General features: G+C 36.0%; 1 protein-coding gene across 7 annotated transcripts in view; it reads left to right on the top strand.

Annotated features, from left to right (window-relative positions):
* Window positions 1-15,817, top strand: part of DDHD1 (DDHD domain containing 1) — a 110,765-nt gene extending 94,948 nt beyond the window's left edge. For 4 of the 7 annotated variants that reach the window (XM_032251094.1, XM_032251096.1, XM_032251092.1 and 1 more), the window contains 6 exons: window positions 797-946; window positions 3,239-3,491; window positions 4,516-4,707; window positions 7,217-7,300; window positions 12,817-13,030; window positions 13,064-15,817. In XM_032251094.1, the coding sequence (XP_032106985.1) occupies window positions 797-946; window positions 3,239-3,491; window positions 4,516-4,707; window positions 7,217-7,300; window positions 12,817-12,998 (861 nt within the window). In that variant the 3' untranslated portion in view covers window positions 12,999-13,030; window positions 13,064-15,817. The remainder of the gene's footprint in view (window positions 1-796; window positions 947-3,238; window positions 3,492-4,515; window positions 4,708-7,216; window positions 7,301-12,816; window positions 13,031-13,063) is intronic. The other 3 variants (XM_032251095.1, XM_032251099.1, XM_032251098.1) reach the window with 1 other exon arrangement.
* The last annotated feature ends 4,540 nt before the right edge of the window (window positions 15,818-20,357 follow it).

The raw sequence follows: 20,357 nt of genomic DNA, 5'->3' as shown, positions 1-20,357 counted from the left end.
TTCACTCTCTTATAGCATTCTTTCCCTCTGTTATGAACATATTTTATTCTGCTTTCCCCCACAGGACTGTAAACTTTGAGTGCAGAAGCTGTGCCTTATTGGTCTTTGTATCCATCACAGCATCTAGCTTATTCACACAAAGTAGTAGCTGAATAAATCTGTGATTAGTGTATACAAATATGTAAGAAAATGATCCTTTTCTTCCTTTTATTGAACTTCTATTAGATTTAAAGATAATGAAATATGGAAATAGATTATTCTAGAATGGCTCATGGCAGAGCCCATCTGGACAACTCTTATTTTTTTTTTTTTTTTTTTTTTTTGAGACGGAGTTTCACTCATGTTACCCAGGCTGGAGTGCAATGGCGCGATCTCGGCTCACCGCAACCTCCGCCTCCTGGGTTCAGGCAATTCTCCTGCCTCAGCCTCCTGAGTAGCTGGGATTACAGGCACACGCCACCATGCCCAGCTAATTTTTTGTATTTTTAGTAGAGACGGGGTTTCACCATGTTGACCAGGATGGTCTCGATCTCTTGACCTCGTGATCCACCCATCTCGGCCTCCCAAAGTGCTGGGATTACAGGCTTGAGCCACCGCGCCCGGCCTGACAACTCTTATTAAAAACAAATATACTTCAGGAACAAATGCCAGGAAAAAAAAAGAAGAAAAAAACACACACATTTACTCAAAGATAATTTTATTATTTGTATTTCGTCATATATTATGTTATGCCTAGATTTTGTTGAAAAATAATACTTCACCATTTTTAAACTTTAAAATGACTTTATCATTTTAGGTTGAGAATTTCTTCTGTATGGGATCCCCATTAGCAGTCTTTTTGGCGTTGCGTGGCATCCGCCCAGGAAATACTGGAAGTCAAGACCATATTTTGCCTAGAGAGATTTGTAACCGGTTACTAAATATTTTTCATCCTACAGACCCGGTGGTGAGTTGCAATATAGACTTTGTTTCTCAATATCAGATTGTTCCTAAAAAAAATCTATTGGCTGGATGTGGTGGCTCACACCTGTAATCCCAGCACTTTGGGAGGCCAAGTCAGGAGGATCACCTGAGGTCAGGAGTTTGAGACCAGCCTGACCAAGAAGGTGAAACCCCGTCTCTGCTAAAAAAAAATACAAAAATTAGCCAGGCGTGATAGTGTGTGCCTGTAATCCCAGCTACTCAGGAGGCTGAGGCAGGAGAATCACTTGAACCTGGGAGGTAGAGGTTGGAATAAGCCAAGATCACCCCACTGCACTCCAGTCTGGATGACAGAGTGAGACTCCATCTCAAAAAAAAAAAAAATCTATCTAAGAAATCTTACAAGATGCCATTGAATTAATGAAAAATACTTTGATTATTAAATGTGTGTTTTGGTTAATTTGCGGTTCATAAAACACCTTAGAGATGGTCTGGTTATGTTACACTTGTAATACAAGAACATAATGTAAAAATATCATTCCCAGACTACATACCAGAGACAGGAATCTACTGGACTTTCAAACCTTAACCAATTGTAATACCAGTAACCTAGAAACCATAAGTCTTAAAAATCCTGCTCCAAATACTTCATCTAAGGAATGCTACAATATTGGAATGTGTTTTGTAGACTGTGAAAATGAAAATATGCAAATATATGTTAAACATCAAAATAAATATTTTAGCCTAGTATAATTGCAAAACGTTGGATTTTTTTATTCTCTATCATGTTTATGTTGTAAATATTTGTTTTTAATTAAAGCACTCCAAGAACCCTGCATCCAGGTATACAGTGTAATGCCAAGTAAGATTTTCAGACAAGAAAAACGCCTCCTTAAAACTTCTTGGGGAAAAGGCTAGGTTTAACTAAATATTAAATTATTTTAAATAGCATTTATTCTCTGAAAAAAAATAGCTTTATATAATTGTGGAAAGTCTTTTAAAGAATCCTTTTAGCTAGCACCAAATAAAGATAACATTGACTAACCATTCAAATTTTAGAAAATCTCCCATATGTTAAAGACTTAAAACTGCTATATTAAACTTCACCAAACTGGAAGTTTAATATTCAAATACAAACTGCACAGTCCTGACCAAGTTATTTCTGAGACTGTATCTTATCTGTATGATGTAGATAATAATATTTTGCCTTCTAGGATTGTTAGGATTAAGTAAAATGTATACAGCCAGCTAGACAATAAACATTTCATTAACATATACTCGTTTTATTCATTGTCTCATAACTTGAAAGTGAATTTCAGTTCATAGGTGTGCTCTGAGCCCTGTCCTTTGTATATCTTAAACGTGGTTGTAATTTTAAAGGAGGGTTCCAGACTCATAAATTTTTATTATTCATTTTATAGTTTTTCTGTGATTTTTTTTTTAAATTAATACTTCTTAAAATAGTTAATGTCAGAATTGTGCAAGGCAGTTTTTATAAATGTTACCTGTTCTTTCTCACATCTCTGTAAGAGAGGAAGTGTTACTCCTTTCTACAGCTCAGGAAACTGAAGGCTCTGAGACTTAGCGACTTGACAAGCATCATGCAGTTAATAAGTGACAGAGGCCAGCCACAGTGGCTCATGCCTGTTACCCCAACACTTTGGGAGGCTGAGGAGGGAGGATCACCTGAGCACAGAAATTCGAGACCCACCCGGGAACCATAGCGAGACCCCATCTCCATCTTTAAAAATAAAATAAAATTTTCTAAAAATACAAATTAAAAAATTAATAAGGGATATAAACCAGAATATGAATTTGTGGGATTCTGACAACATATACATTGCCTTTTCTGCTGTCTCATCACTACTTCACATGAGACAGATGCTCTTAGGCTGGCATGTGATTTATACTGTTACCATATTAATCTGTTTTAAAATAGAGCTTAAAAAGAGCTCCTGAAACACTAAAAATTGGCCTTATTTGCTGTTTCCCAGGATTACCAACTACTACTTCAGCTTTGCTCATGAGACTAAAATAAATGTAATTGTTACATGATATATGAACATAATAAAAATATATTTCTCTGAAAAACTAATTGATAGACACTATTAGCCTAGACTGTTTTTCATAATCTCATCATTAGACCAACTACATATTAACAGTGAACAAATAGAAATACATGTTGGAAATAGTTATTGTTTTTTAATTAAATTCCTTCTCCAAAGTTTACTTAACATACAATAGAGTAAGAACAGTTTACTAAAATCTAAGCATTGTGTCTTAACGTTGTGTTTCTTTGAATTTTTTTTTAAACAAGGCTTATAGATTAGAACCATTAATACTGAAACACTACAGCAACATTTCACCTGTCCAGATCCATTGGTATAATACTTCAAATCCTCTACCTTATGAACATATGAAGCCAAGCTTTCTCAACCCAGCTAAAGAACCTACCTCAATTTCAGAGAATGAAGGCATTTCAACCATACCAAGCCCCGTGACCTCACCAGTCTTGTCCCGCCGACACTATGGGGAATCTATAACAAATATAGGCAAAGCAAGCATATTAGGTAATTTCTTTTAACTATTCTTATCTATAATATAAGCACATTTATATGCATTAAGTTTGGGGGACTAGAAATAGTCTGTGTATTAGGAAACTCTCAATAGTTAATCCCCATGTCTAGAATTAACTGTCCTCCCAGTGTTCATATTTGAGGCCCAGAAAGCTCTTAGGTTCTCTAATTAGATCAGATCTTGTAGTTTTAGAATATGAGCTAGCTGGATGGACCAGAAAAAGCTGTTATGAGAGTCAAGTCCCTCGTTTTAATCTTGGTCCTACCACTTGCTTACAAGATCTTGAGCAAATAATATCAGTTTTTAATGCTCTACTTGCTCATCTGTGAAATGAGAAAGTATTTGTGTTAGAGGGTGCTCCCTACCAGCCAGTTCTGTGATCTGTTCTAAAAGTTTCTCAAACTATGTAATTTCTGAGGACAACAAGGATGTTTAATTTTTCTTTGAACAATCCCCAGTACTAGCACAGTGTTTGCTGTGTCACTGGAACTCTTGGGTGCTATTTGAATCTGTCCATTGCTTTACAAGTCGCCTTAATATAAAATACCACAAGGTGGCACTATAAATAGGCTTCATCTGCAGGACTCCTTTGCAGTTTCCCTTTGTCATATTAATACATTGTTTATTGATGGCTTTTTCTTAAATACCCATTTATATTCACTAGTAAGTATATCAATAGCAAGTCTATACTCATGTTGATAGCATAGTTCTTTTATTAAAGATTTTAATCTTGCCAAGTATTTTAATAAACCATGATCAGTTGAATAAAATAGAATCTTTATTCCTTTGTTTATATATTCCTATGTTATATTCCTAGAACTTGTACAACTCTCATTCTCTTCATCATTTTTATTTAGAAACCTACAATCTAAATTATAATTTTCTTATGTTCCCACCCTGGAAAAACATGACTAGGGTTTGATCCCTCTGCCAATTGGCTATAATTATGGGTGGTGCTCTTTAGCCTAGCGTGTGGTGTAATTCAACGGAATGACTACCCGGTTTTGTGAAATACAGGGGCTGCTAGCATTGGAAAGGGACTTGGAGGAATGTTGTTCTCAAGATTTGGACGCTCATCTGCAACACAGTCATCTGAAACATCAAAAGACTCAGTGGAAGATGAGAAGAAGCCAGTTGCCTCACCTCCTGCTACCGCCATGGCAACACAGGCCCTTCCACATAGCAGCTCTGGCTTCCTTGATACTGCATGTTAGTTCATACCTTATTTCCTTAAGTTTACACTGTATCTTTTTAAAACTTGGGGAGGGCAGGGAGGTCTAAGATACTAATACCAGCTAGTCAACTCCCTTAACTTTGAAGGAAAAAAATGCTTTCCTTCTGCTTATATTTTTAAGACTAATTTCCAGGAAAATGCAGTTTTACTTTCTACATGGGTGAATTAACAGAACATTAATAATTAAGGCCTTGTGGCACAGGGGTCTTAAACATCAAGTATAAAACAAATCACTTTAGGGTGCGTTCCTCCTGAATTTTTTAGATATGGTCTTCTCAGTCTCAGAAATCATGTAATTATTGCTTCAGATCTATGCTGTATCTAGTCTTGAGACTTTTAAAAACTGCTATACCAAAGTCATCCTGCTTCTCATCCCCCGGTTGCCTTCATCCAACCTAATTATAAGACCTTCAAAGCTTAGAAATTTTATTGGATCTGCTGAATGGCTTCCACTTCCATCCCAGCTACCTAATGTAAAGTAGATATTCAAAAAACCAGTAAATAAATGGATAGTTATGTTGGACTTAGCATTATAATAGATCTTTATTGAACTTTTCTCCAGTGGACTTACAGAGTTTAAAATCTTGAATAGTTGTGAAATGCTAATACACTTAGTATATATTTGTACATATTTACTTTCAAGAGTCTGAACTTGACCATTATTTTTAAGTGTCTAGTAAAATAAAACTAAAATGTCATATTATTTTTTATCGACACCTGTAAAGAAATACAGATTCTGAAACTAGCTACTCCTTTTCTATAACTATAGCAGGAAGAAAACTTTCTTTCTCTAAAAATTTTTTAACAGAGTTTATTTCAGTTACTTACAGTGTTGTGTTCTTACTGTGTCTGCTACTCTAAATTGTAAAGTGATGGCATTCATTGCCATCCATCCTTAAAAAGAAAGTTCAGGTGTGACACTCCTAGAGGCTGAATAGTGCTTCCACAGTCAACTCCACTCCAGGATAAATTATTAATAGGGTTGAACATTCCTATTTGGGCCAACAGCATTTTTAATTTAATTCTATCTGTGCCAGACTCTGGGCACTGAAAATTTTATAATTTCAAGTCTAGAAAATTCAGTTTTCGACTTTGATATTTGCATTAAATATATTTTAGTTTTCCTATAAGAGTTCTCACACTCTTTCTGTTTCCTTTTCTACTTAATATTAAAAATATAATTGTGAAAATATAAAATTCTGTTGTGGCATGCAGAAACCTCTAACTTCCAAGGAAAATTAGTTTCAAAGAATTTTGTAAGGTAGCAGGTAAAAAGCCATGATTCTCTGTAATGTCATTAATGCACAAGAGTAGTGCTAGTAAACATTAGAATGAGTGCAGGAGCAAGAAGAGCAGGATAGGGTTTAACCCCCTAGAAAAAAGGGTAATGAAAACATATGTATAGAATCCATAGGAGCTGAAGGAATAAAACCTTTTAAGTTTTTTTTTTTTTCCTGTTTAACATAGTAATTTCAAAATTATAGAGAAACCCCGAGTTTTTCTTCCAGAACAGCAGTTAGTAGATGTGCATAGCTGTATTGCATCTTTTTATTTGGAGAACTTAACAAAAACATACTATGTCATTCTTGCATATAAATTCTCTGATGGTCCAAACGGTAAATTTCTTGTCAACAAGACTCAATATGACATAATCATGAGTCTTACACATATTCACATATTACACATATTCATCTCTAGATATAGAGATAACTATTAAAATTTGACTATTAACTATACTAAGATTCTGTCTTTTAAATCCTATCCCCAAGGTTTGCTTTACTAATTATTTGACTTGCTTCAATAATCTGTGTAATCGTTGTAATTTCTCGTCGTTAGTGCTGTCTTGGTTATATCGTGCAAATCATAAAACTTTTCTTCATTAAATTTTCTTTCTGAAATTTGGTCATTGTGATTAGGTGATTCTGGCATCCCTTCTTTCTTCCTTCTACTTAACATTAATTGCCTCAGTTCTTCTGGATAACCTTTATTCTGAAGCTACGGACTTTGATTCTCTTGCTATTTGAGGCTAAAATTGGACACAGGCATAGAATTCATGATCTGTCAGTTTCTTTATATGAAGAAGAAGTGTTTTCAATTGAAACCTATTTTATTTTCATCCAGCTGAAGCATCTTACATAACTATTCTTCATTTCTTTTGAAAAGTCTGGACTTCTTTTCTAATATATAATGAAAAGATCTGTTTCTTTTAGCATTGTTTTGCATATAGGTTAGGAACTGAATTAGCTATGAATTTGGGGGATATCTGGGTGTTAACAGATTATGAAATTATATTTCAAGTTAGTTATGCTTACATTTTCCATGAAAGAGCTCCTTACAAAAATTAAGGTTTGTACTACTTCATGTATGCTATGTTTAGTCAGCTTATTTGGGAGTGTTGTTCTAACTTTTGGCCACTACATCATTGAAGGCCATTTTTAATCATCAACCAACCCTTTACAGCATCTTGTGTTTTTTTTTTCACAGATTTCAGACTTCAAGAATCGTTCTTTAATCTCCCACAACTTCTTTTTCCGGAAAATGTAATGCAGAATAAAGATAATGCCCTCGGTATGGTATATGTCAGGAATAGCATTCAGAATACTATAAAAATGATCTACTTAGAGTTCTTCTGCTCATTGAAAAATTGGATTACTTCTTCTATGAGATCAGCTTCAGTGTCACCATTACAGGCTATTTTATGCGTATTTTCTTCCCATATTTTCTAATCTTAAATGGTAGTGGTCCTGAAATGAAAATTGAATAGCCACTTAATGTGCCAAAGTATATTCTTGTATGCTTCTACAAGGAAGGAACCTTTGAACCTTTTAGAGAAAGAAGAAAAGTATTAGGTCATTTTCTTTCTTCTTTATTGTCCTAAAGGCTCCAAAAAGGTTTGCTATTTCTTTTCATTTAATATACTTAGATATAAAAGAATTCCTCATAGTACAAAGAATTTAATCATTCCTGGTTATTTTAGGTATCAGTAAATTTATCACTTAGGGTTATAGGTATGTCATAGCTGATAACTGCTTTCAACACGAATATTTAATGTACTTTAGGGGAGTAGATTCACTCAAAAAACAGTATTCTTGGATGCAAGAGATTTTTAATCTCTTAATTTTCAGTATGTATTTTATGGATTAAATGTATATGGATTAACTTTAGCAGTCTAAAATTATTTTTATGACTAACTTCTGATTCCTTTTTCCACAGCTTCTCTTTATTTAAAAAAAAAAAAGATATTGGATTTTGTCTTAGACAAAACACATGTTTTTTTTGTTTTTTTTTTTTTAGTGTTTTAACCACAACTCATTTTACAGTTTCTTCATCAATTTTCCTAAATTTTTTCAATTAAAAAATACTCATATTCAGTTTGTGTTGATCTAATCAGTAAATTACCCTTAAGAAATTATCTTACATAAGTTCTCTCTCTGGTCCCTGCTTCATAAAGAAATAATTTTATTTATTTTTTTGCATTTTTTGCTTGGAGAAAGGAAAATTAATTTACTCATATATTTATCCTGCAACCAAGTAGCCCATATATCCAGTATCTCAAAACCATCCTGCCTACCTACCTAAGCAGTTAAACCAGTAATCATATCTATACCATATGATTCAGGTGATAATATCTATGTGGCTTCTTTTTGCACTTCCTGTTTTCATTCATTCAGCAATAATTTACTTCACTATTTACCTTGAGTCAAGAGACCATGGTAGTCATTAGAAAAGATAAGACAAAACAAACTTCAGTACTGCCTATAAAGAAGCTAGTGTGAAAATTGTATCTTTTCTAGGGAACATAAATTCTAGTAGGGAAGGTAGATAACTGCGTAAGTAATTATAATATATGGTAGAATGTGATGAACCACAAAACAGAGGTACTCTCTGAGTTCTAAGGAATGAAAGATTGCTTTCACCTGGAAAATGGTAAAAGGCTCTCTGGAAGGGGGAGGGTTTGGACATGCAGAGATGAAAAGACATTGCAGGGAGAAGAATCAGCATGACCAAAACCGCAGAGGTGGGAAGCATGGGGTACAAAGGGAAATATAACTTATTTTCTTGAGAAGAATTGAGAACGATTAAAAGGGAGTAGTTCTGAATTTGCCTGGAAAATTTTGTCAAACCAAATTGGGAAGGGTCCAACAAATCTAGCCATTCATTTCTTTGTATGAATGATTGAGACCTTTGTATTCAGGATTTACCCACCTAGCATATCTATTGTCAAATGTGAGGTATGTCTTTGAGGATAAATTAGTTTATCCTGAAATAAATTAGGGCCATTTTTTTGGCACATATAACAACTGATTATGAACCTAGTTTTATAGTTTTTGTTATTTTTTAAAATAAAGGATGGTAGGAGATTATTCTTAAATATATTTGGAACTATTGTAATTCACAAAATGTAAATGTTCCTCAAATGTCGAACACTTAACCACATGAAACATAGAGTTGCTCTTAGGCAGCACAGAAATAGGAAGACATAACAACAAAACCTCTGAACATGATCTTTCTTATTATGAGTGAATCTTTCACGAGGCATTTGGAAATGGAGTGTCTTTACTATAAGTATTTTTCTTGTTGTCTACCTTAAGCCAAAAATGCAATTATGACCATAATTATTACTTACAACTAAGATAGCTTTTAAGATACTAAGTTTTTGAAAACTTCTCTCCAGGAAGTTGAGATTTTTCCATCAAATGGTAGAAACCCATCCAGTTAGTATACATTGCAATACAAAGATGCTTACTTTCTATTCATATTTTTTAAATATGATATGCCTGTTGACAAGCCTTGTGCACAGGAGAATTCTCTGATGAAAGTACACTACTTATGACACTTTACCTTTACACTATGGAGATTCTTGTCAGACGCTTTCACGTGGAATATAGCAGATACTCTACTTTGGGGAACAGGGAAAGAAATATGCCCATGTATGTGACACCCCAGAAAGAAAATAATCCTTGTTTTAAAATAGTGTAAGCAAAGAGCTGATAATTGTTTAAAAACAGTTTCTTTTCTCATTTTTACTTCTCTTCAACTGTTTAGAAACCTGATTCTTTATCTTATGGATAGAGAAATTCTGTCACTTGGGCATTCCAGAGAGAAAAAGAAGGATGATTTTACGTTCTCCTTTTTCTTTGACCTAGCTGACCTAGAGAAAGCAGGGAAAAACTACCAACCTGTATGACAACACCCATTCTTAAGATGGTAATAATAGAAAGTAGGTCCAAGGCCACTCTATGTAGATTTGAGCCTACTTTGGCCAAGAGCTGATCTCACAGCAGATGTAGAATGGTGCTGCCATGTCGACCCTTACTTTCTTGGGAAATCTGTGATTTACCTAAAAGGGAGAGAGAAGATGGAACACAGGCCCATCTAGTTTCATCCATCCACCTACATAACCAACACAGATGTGAGGTCCACTGCACTGACTGCCAGACTGCCTGGGATAAACCTTTTCAGGGAGAATGAGAACTTAAAACAGGTTCATCAAGTACAAGCTACCTACCTAATTCCCATTTTGATGGAGACAACCTGTAGAGAAATATAGAAGGATAGGGGGAGCCGGGCGCGGTGGCTCAAGCCTGTAATCCCAGCACTTTGGGAGGCCGAGGCGGGTGGATCACGAGGTCAAGAGATCGAGACCATCCTGGTCAACACGTGAAACCCCGTCTCTACTAAAAATACAAAACATTAGCTGGGCATGGTGGCGCGTGCCTGTAATCCCAGTTACTTAGGAAGCTGAGGCAGGAGAATTGCCTGAACCCAGGAGGCGGAGGTTGCGGTGAGCCGAGATCGCACCATTGCACTCCAGCCTGGGTAACGAGCGAAACTCCGTCCCAAAAAAAAAGGATAGGGGGAGCCAATATGGTTAGTGACACTGATTAAAGTCCCTGTAAGTGATAAAATGATAAGGGCACATAATATAGGACAAGAATGAAATTTAACATTTGAGTGTCTACTCAATGAAAGGCAGTGTTGTAAGACAGTAATAGTGTGCAAATTAAGAATAATTTCAGGCTGGGCACGGTGGCTCATACCTGTAATCCCAGCAGTTTGGGAGGCCGAGGTGAGCGGATCATGAGGTCAAGAAATTGAGACCATCCTATCCAACATGGTGAAACTTCATCTTTACTAAAAATACAAAAAGTAGTTGGGCATGGTGGCACATGCCGCTAGTCCCAGCTACTCGGGAGGCTGAAGCAGGAGAATCACTTGAACCCAGGAGGTGGAGGTTCTAGTGAGCTGAGATCGAGCCACTGCACTCCAGCCTGACGACGGAGTGAGACCCCTTTTCAAAACAAAAAGAATAATTTCAAGAACATACAATCAAAGTGGAGCCAAATAACCCGTGTTATAAACAGGAAATATCTTTCTTTCTTTGACTTAAACAGAATTGTAACTGAAGAGTGTTGGACTAGGAAAACATAATGGAGTAGCGTTTGAAAGTGAATTCTTAAAAATTATAACTTTGTGGTCTTCACCAATATTAACACGTTTCCCATCTATCTTTATCTTCTTTTCTCTTCATAATTAACTTCATCTTGACTCATCTTTATTGTGCTTGAGTATGCAGTTTCTTCTATTTTTATGTTCCTCTCTGTTGTGTCAGAATGTACCTACAAATCTAATACAGATGTCCCATAGAATGTAAAAGATGAGGACATTTACTAACTCACAGGTCCACATATGGATTTCAGCTATTTCTGACTTGTTATGGATTAGCTTATTGTAATTTAAGTTTTAAAAATGCAGTCTAAAAAACTTAGCAAAAAGCCCATGCCAATATATTTTACAAGTATTTTATAGCCTAATTGGTATTTATACCACTTAAATACAAACCTTCTCTGAAAATGTGTAGCTAGATTTCTCAACATTCCTTGTAAGAAGAGCATAATTGAATAGAAAAATAACTGTACCAAATAATATTGTCACAAAATACCTATTTAAAATAAGCATTACAAATTTATATTAAGTCTCTCCCTAGAGTATTATGATTTCCTATGTATGATGACCAAATTCCCAGTATACAGCAAAACCCAACTTTGTCTCCAATCTCCTCCTTAATTTTTGCCAGTTTTACTCTTAAAATCTTTTGGTGCTTGTTCAGGAGCAGACTTTACAGTGTCTGGTTGGTAGTGATTTGAGTATTTTTGTTTTGTTTGTAACATAGACCCTTCAAAACACTGTATGGCTCATTAACAGTTTTAAAGGAGTTCCTAAAGATCAAAATGTCATTTTCTTAAGTGTTTATCTCTAAGGATTTATTAAATGAGTCCATTGGAATTATCTTAGAGCCTTGATTTGTTAAGGTGATTTTTCTCTAACAGGTGTCGCAAGGACTTTCCGTGGGTTTTAGAAAATACTTGATTGAATTCACTCAATTGTTTGTGGACAGCACTGTTTTAAGCAAAGTTCTTCCTCCCAAGAATCACCACTGCTCCTCCCAGTTTAACTTTCCCAACCCCCATGTAGGTTCTTCTTTTGTTAAACAAACACTTAATGAGCATTTGTGTTTCCCAGGCATATGTTAGACCCTGCTGACTGGATGGAGACTAGGGTTTATGGGGGTTGCCTGTGAGGCATTCAACCCAGTAGAGAAGAAAACATTCTAGGACTGTAAACAGATGGTTATCTTCTAACATATCCCCTACATAACCAGTAGATATATAGGGCCTCCCTAAGGAGGCGATTGAGTGATCTCTTGCACTCCCATGGGCATTATCTGTAAATCTTCAGGAGGGGCAATTTCCTTATTGATTAGGCATGAGGATTAAATGGTAATGCCAAGTTTAAAGTAGTTTTAACTCTGAAATATTCTGTGATATGCCAAGTAATTTTTTTTGTCTTCCTTTATTATTTCATATTAACTTTAGCATACAAAGGAAAGAACTTCAGAAATAGAATCCTGTACTAAAGCTCTTTTGAGTGTTTTTCTCATCAGATGATAATGGAAATTCACTTTTTAAAAAAATGACAGAATCACTTCTATTTAGCTAAAATTTTAATCTCAACTCTAAAGTCTATATAGAACATATCTTATTATAACCTGTATTAATTTGTTTAACTTCTTCTCTTTTTAGTGGAGTTGGATCACAGGATTGATTTTGAACTCAGAGAAGGCCTTGTGGAGAGCCGCTATTGGTCAGCTGTCACGTCACATACTGCCTATTGGTCATCCTTGGATGTTGCCCTCTTTCTTTTAACCTTCATGTACAAACATGAGCACGATAATGATGCAAAACCCCATTTAGATCCAATCTGAACTCTCAAAGGACATGAATAGCCCAAAACTGATTTTTTTTTTTTTTTTTTTTTTTTTTTTTTTTTTTTTTTTTTTCTGTTAAAATGTGTGTGTCAAGATATGGAGATTTCAGGGTTAAAGTATATTTCAGTTTGGTTTAGGGCAACAGATATTTGAATTTAAAAGCACTTTATTTAAAAAAAAAAAAAAAAAGATGGTTTCAGTCCAGAGAAGTTATTTACAATTTCCATCATTTTAATTATGAGTCTGATAAAACCTTCTCCAGAGAATCAAGACCTAGAAGTGAAGAAGGTTTGGGTAAACTGCATGTAAAGGCTACAAATCACAATCTGATTCCTCCCAAGTATAAAGGCATATGGAACCTAATGTATTAACCAAAGTATGTTATAAATTAAAAATGGTCAAGGTTCAGTGTATTCTCTATAAAGATTACAAGGTGGTATCATTGTTGCAGATTTCTACAAAGGCTTCCATTTTTACATCCCTTTGAAGGAATATAACAGATTCAAAATGTTTTGAATTTTACTTGTTTAGAAAAACTAATGCTTAAAACAATATTTGAACTACTGTATTTATAATTTATTACCTCTGATTGCTTTATTTCAATGTATGAGATATTACTTTTTTAATGTTTGCTTTGAACTTAAGAACCAGATTTATCTTCTCCAGTCTTAAACCCTTTTTTCTCAGAACTCCATCTTTGTACTCTTCAGATGAATATACAGACACTGTGGCATACTTTTTTTTTTTTTTTTTTTCCCCATTAAAAACCTATGGCTTCATACAACACTAGCTCAATTTTTTAAATAAACTTTTTGTTATGTTATATGTACTTCAGAGAAAGCTAAGGTTTTTCTAAACTTGACACAGAGTACTCCATAATGAGTACATTTCATTAGCTTTATTAGAAAACAGTAAATGCTTTTGAATAGGCAGTATGACAGCTATTTTAAATGTATAAACATTTGTGTGCCAAACAACATATAGGAAGAGATGGAGTGCCACTAACTAGTGCACCATTGTTTGTCAATGTGCCATTGAGACAGAAGGCACAAATGTGAGGTATTGGAAGGGTTTTCTTCACCTGTAATTATTTCCACAGTGCTTTTCATCTGAGGGGCTCAAAGTTTAAGAGGAGTACATTCAATAACCCATGTGGTAGCTTCTTGAGGTAAGTAAATAAATCTTATTCTCATGTTACATGTTAATACAGCAAGGCACCAAAACATTTAAAGTGCCTTGAATTAGATTACATTACAAGTCGGAAAAGCTTGGATTGGGGTGGTCACCGTGGCTCATGCCTGTGATCCCAATGCTTTGGGAGACCAAGGTGGGAGGATCATTTGAACCCAGGAGTTTGAGACCAGCTTGGGCAACATAGTGAGGCCCCTCTCTGCAAAAAAAAACAGAAGAAAAATTAGCTATTTGTAGTGCTGTACACCTGTAGTCCCAGTTAAGAGGCTGAGGCAGGAGGATCACTTGATCCCAGAAGTTCGAGGCTGCAGTGAACTCTGATCACACCCCTATACTCCAGCCTGGGTGACAGAGTCAGACCCTGTCTCTAAAAAAACAGAAAAGCTTGAATTGAAGCCAGACCATACTCTTATATGCTGTTCAATGACTTAATTCACATGTGACCTTTTAGTAGTGTGCAAACAATAACAGATGTTGCAATTCATAATTCAGAGAAATAACCATGAAGCCAGTGTTTCCCTGCTTGACTTCCATGTTCTTGGGTTCTCACACAAAAGAAGAGTTATCTAGAGGGGATCAATAGACATCCCTGTTGGACACAACCCTCACTTCTGAGTGGTTTTCCCTAGGTTCCGCTTAAGGTGCTGTCTTTTCTTATCTTGGAAGGAATTGCTTAGCTTCCCAATAATCATTGTCAAACTAGGAGCAGACTTGGTCAGCCAAATATCTCACCTACTCCTTTCTTCATAAGATAGTAGAACCTGTGGCTTACTTGTAGGTTTTACTTAGCACTATCAGTACTGTTGGCTGCTTCAGCCTTTTGTTGAATTTGCACAACATAAAGCACTTCTTTTTCATGTTCAAAAAATTCCAAGGGTCCATGACCAAATATGTGACTCACTAAGAAACCCTTACTATAAAAGGCTTTTGATGGAATCTTAGCAAAGCTAAAGTAATCTCTAACTTAGAGATTCCTATAAACTCAGGTCATTTTCATAGCCTGTTTATTTCGTAGGTCTAATTTAGTTCTCAGGAAAATTAAGTCATGCTATATGACTGTATCGTTAAAGGTACTTGAGCATATGTTGCAGTAGGTGGTATGACACTCAAATGCATAAGAACTTTAAGGGTTATATTCTTAACCACTAGAATATGAAGAGCCCTTTTAACCTGAGAAGAGTGAAATTATGTCAAACCTTGTAATTTGATATGACTGAGTAAAAGGTATGTTCCTATAGCTATAGGAATATGTCTGCTTTTTTTCATATTGAGAAAACAGTCAAATTTAACTGTTTGGCGTTTATTTAAATTCTTGGAAAGAGCAATATTCAGAACCTTTTCAAAACTAAGATGTTCTGGACTACTGGGTGGATGTTTTGTTTTCAGTTCATTATTTCATCAGTAGAGATGGTGATTTTCTTTTGTAGCATCCTGGTTTCTATGTCTGTGCATGTTAACATTGGATGTATTTGTATATACTCAATTAATATACAGAGTATGTGTAATTCTGGCTTGATGAGAAGCTGAGTCAGTTACTGAGTAACATTTTGCAACTTTATTCCAGCAAGTACTAAATCGGCCAAAAAAAAGTTTTGTTTTTGATACCATTAAAATTTTATTCTCTATTTTGTGTACATGCTATGATGATTCTCCTGAGTACTGATTAGATTGTTGAACTTAGGTTCCCAGGAATTATTGAGGGTTAGAATAAGAATGTCTTATATGAAATCTTGCTTTTTACTTTAAAATTAGTCTTGCTAAGGCCTTATGTTAGTTCATACTTTATTTTCTATAGTAATTTTGCTTATATTATAATCCAATGTTACTGTATTTTAGGGCACAATTTCAAAATATACTGGATTTGGCCGGGTGTGGCAGCTCATGCCTGTAATCCCAGCACTTTGGGAGGCCAAGCAGGGACAATTGCTTGAGCCCAAGAGTTGAAGACCAACCTGGACAACATGGTGAAACACAGTCTCTACAAAAAATACAAAAATTAGCTTGGTGTGGTGGCACGCGCCTGTGGTCCCAGCTACTCAGGAGGCTGAGGTGGGTAGGATTGCATTATTCTGGGAGGCCAAGGCTGCAGTGAGCTAAGATTGTGCCACTGCACTCCACCCTGGGTGACAGAGCCGGGCCCTCTATCCAAAAAAAAAAAAAAAAAAAATTTAGATTTTTACACACACATGCTGGATTTTCTAATAACTTCTCTTTTGTATGTAAAGCAAGCCTTAGGAATCCTATGTTTTACTTGTTTCTGTTAAACGGCATCTTTTAGCTTTTGAAGTAATCACACTGAACATGCTTCATACGGAATACTCACACTAAAGGCCTCAGACATGTAAACATTCCTCCTTAGTCTGTTGTTTTCTCTCTGTTTCCTTGTTGGGAGCTGAAGCATACTAAAAAGAAATCTAACACACCATATTCCAGCTTTGCATCACCTAAACAGCAGAGAAAAGAAAAAGAAATTGTCAGTGCAGTATCACACCTAGTGCCTCCGTTCATTCCAACGATAGTACATGAGCCCCTTCCAGTGGAGTCAGATCAAGCCAAGAGATTTTACTGTGCCGTCTGTGTTAGAAGACAAGTAAATTCTTTTTGATCAATCACATTGGTGTTTCTATCTTATCAGCTAATTAATGAGTAAAGCACTTGGACAATAGAGAAAAATTTGAGTGTATGTATTAAAATTGTTCTTCTAAAGAAACATGAGATATTAAAGATCAAGGCAGAGCAAAAAAAATGTAGCAATCATATACTAGAAAAAGAAACTAAGTTTTACTAAACTGTGTGTGGGGTAGTTGACTTCTATAGTTATTCTAAAGTTTGCTATCCGTTATCTGTATTCTGCTGTCATTCCTGTGCCTCAAGCCTCTGCCAGGAATGTGATGGTACTCTGGCTGAACTTAAAACATAAGAATCTCAAAGGTCTCATTTAGTAAATGTTAGTGCTGAGTTGGTGACAGCCTAGGTTATATACCTTCTCTTTCAGTCTTCAGTAGATGCTTTCATGTTTTCAAAGAACCATCAAATTTCCGGATTTGTACAGATTTTTAGAGATTATTTAATCCAACCCTGTTAGAGTACCAAGTGAGCATTTAAATAGCAGTAAAGTGAAAAGTAAAGACTCCATGAAAGACTAAATATATCAAAAGCAGAGGGAAGAGGTAAAGTAAAAAATATTAATGATGGCATTTTAAAGCTGGAAGGGGCATAGAGACCATTCATTTCTTAAGAATGTTCTACAAATATTAACAGGTGTCATGTGATAAGTTTAGAAATTGACGAATTTTAAAATTTCCATTACAGCAGGGCTTTGGGAGCCTTTGCTACACTAAATGCTTTGTGAATCTATCTGATGCTGTGTGAGGGCTTCCAAATTTATTTAGCCATATTTTTTTATTTGGAATTTGCCTAGAGAAATGCTATCACATTTCATTCCTTCATTTTACAGTTTCACCTCTTCATGTGATTCCTTCATTTTTTAAGTGACCCATTCAACCCTATACAATCACATGGCCAACCAATGACAGAATCATAATTGGAACTTAGTGCCCTGATTCCCAACTGTGTCTTATACCAGACTGTTTCCCCTAATCCATAGGAAACTCCGCCTAAAGGGCAGAAACTGCCTCTCTTCATTTTTGTCCCCCAGCCTCTCCACACACACACACCTCTCTGTGTAACTGATACATTATTAAGAAATCTGTTGACACATGGCTATAAGCTTGAGTTCCCAGTTGGTCCCTTCTTCCTTCCAGACCCTCATAAGAGTATTCTATCAGGTCTGAACAGACTTCCTTTTATGTCTCAGATTCAAAATACCCAGGAAAAAGAAAAAGAAATACAAAACAACAAAAGAAAATCAAGAAAAAAAAATGCCCAGGAAATATTTTGTTAGTTTTCTATTCTCATGACAAATGCAAACTTAAGGAAACAAGTTGCACAGTGTTAACTAATGTTTAACCTTCCTTTCCATAGTGTTTATGTATTGGCCTTTTATCCATTCATGACAAATACGTCACTTCTAAAACTGTTCCAACATAGCTTAACTCAGAAATTTAAAATTTAAGTACTGTCCTTTTTGGAGACTAGGAGAAGATATCTTACTATTGTGTTTTGTTTTTTGGTGTGTGTGTGTGTTCCCCAAAAATAGCCCCGTGGCAGAATGTTAGCATGAACTTTCCCTCTGCCTTTGTGTTTGAATAGGGGCGGGTGCATGCTTAGTATTGTTTGCTACCTTATGGTTTTTCATTTATATGTAACAGGGCACAACTTGCTTCCTCCCCACCCAACAGTTGTCAGGATATGTTGGGGAATATTCTTTAGGAATATTACATCTGGTCTTCTGCTGGAATAAGATGAAAAACAAGTATGTTAACACTTGACCTTTAGTGCTTTCTCCTGGAAAACACTGAATATCTAGGAGCATCACTCACTCATACCTTTTCTTGGCTGCACCCACACCCACCTCGGTCTGTACGTGATCTCTCAAACTTTTTGTTTCCCTTTGAGCTTCATGACAAAAAATTATAACCATTTTCATTCTAAGTCTCCCATAATCCCAGCTCTGCCAGTAGGCAGATGGAGAATTTTTGCCCATAGGGACATTTCTCAGAAGTAGCTGGCACCATGACTTTCCCAAGACCCTTAAGTTCTTTCCTTTCTTTCAGCTCCTGTGACTTCTTAGGTTCACTCTCCCTAACACCACTAAATGTTGTCGGTGACTGCAGTAAAAACTCTTTGAAGGCAGGTTTTTTTGTTTTGTTTTTGTTTTTCCTTTTGTTACCTCTCATTTTCAATAGCCAAGGCAGATTAGTTTCCTCAGGATCTTCAGTTTTACTGAAGCATCCATTATTTCTGTTTGTTTTCTCTCTGCATTGATCAGTTTGGATGACAAAAATTTTAAACATTTATTCTAGCATTGTCCACTTATGGTTTTTCTCAGCTGGAACTGGTGCATGCACATTTAATAATTTCAAAGAAATGAGAGGTAAACGTTTTCTCCTGCATCATACTGTGTTTCTCTAGCTGAAATGAATCGTTTGCTATCTTGCTGACCCGAAACAAGTGGTTGTGCCCTACAGGAAGCAACCTCAGACTAGGCTGTTCTAAGCATTCTGGGGAAAATAATCCTGGTCATACAGTTTGTGGTAACTCTTCCAAAAAGTATATGAAAATCGAAAGATCTCCCTGTTCATCAGCTGTGGCTGCCACATTCTGTTCTACTCGGAAGGCTGGTGGCCACAATTACGTCTAGAACATCAGAGGATAAAGTACACTTATATGTAAGAAAAGATAGGCATATTCTGATCATGTGGTTTATAGTTCATTCATAGTTTATCAATTCAGAGTTCAGTCGATGACTATAGCTCTGAAGTCTTCAGGCTAACTCCAAGAACCTATGCTATAGATAGGGACCTACTCCTATTACATTTCCACTCATCTTCCCATTCCCCACTTTTGCTACCAAAGTGATTAAAAAGTCAAGTTTTAGGTGTTTGTTGTTTTAAGAGTCCAGGAATTTCAATGCTGAACAAATGCAATTCCCTGAGGTGGTACTGACCTTAGATGAAAAATAAGTGGCCAGGTTTTGTAGGGACTACATATAGAATAGAGATGGGACAGTATACAGACTGTTAGGGGTAAGGAAAGGTAAATGTGTGAAAGGAAGGAGTGGTGCATGGTTATGACAGTCTGACAGCTTCGACATTTCACAGGCATTGTTTCTGAAAAAGGGGATAGGGACACATAGGTCTGATGACAACCAAAGCCCTTTGATGATTCCATCGGTCACTCAAGGCTCCCGCGGCACAGCCTGCCCAATTTGACTCTTCTGCCTGGTTCTCCACTGCCTGCCCTCAACAATCAAACCATATTTTTGCTACAGGACACTACGTGCCATTTGCCTTTATATGCTTGCATTTTAGTTACTGTAGTGGCTACCTGTTTTCATCTGCCCAGCATCCTATTTCCCCTCCTTTTGCATCCCCTTTTAGCTGATTCCATATATCATCTTGAAGGCTTTCCCATGCTCCTGGTTAAAATGATGTTCTTTGTGTGAGTCCCTGTAGCACCAGCAGCTCAATCATAGCACTGTATGTACCATAGCCAGGAGCTGAGTACGTGACTCAGGTCAGAGCTTATTTCACACTCCATAAG

Source organism: Sapajus apella, unplaced genomic scaffold, assembly GCF_009761245.1.
Source record: "Sapajus apella isolate SASKATOON/1434 unplaced genomic scaffold, GSC_monkey_1.0 scaffold74, whole genome shotgun sequence".
Taxonomy (NCBI): Eukaryota; Metazoa; Chordata; class Mammalia; order Primates; family Cebidae; genus Sapajus; species Sapajus apella.
The sequence above is the reverse complement of the archived record's forward strand: the minus strand, read 5'-3'. Positions and strand labels throughout refer to the sequence as shown.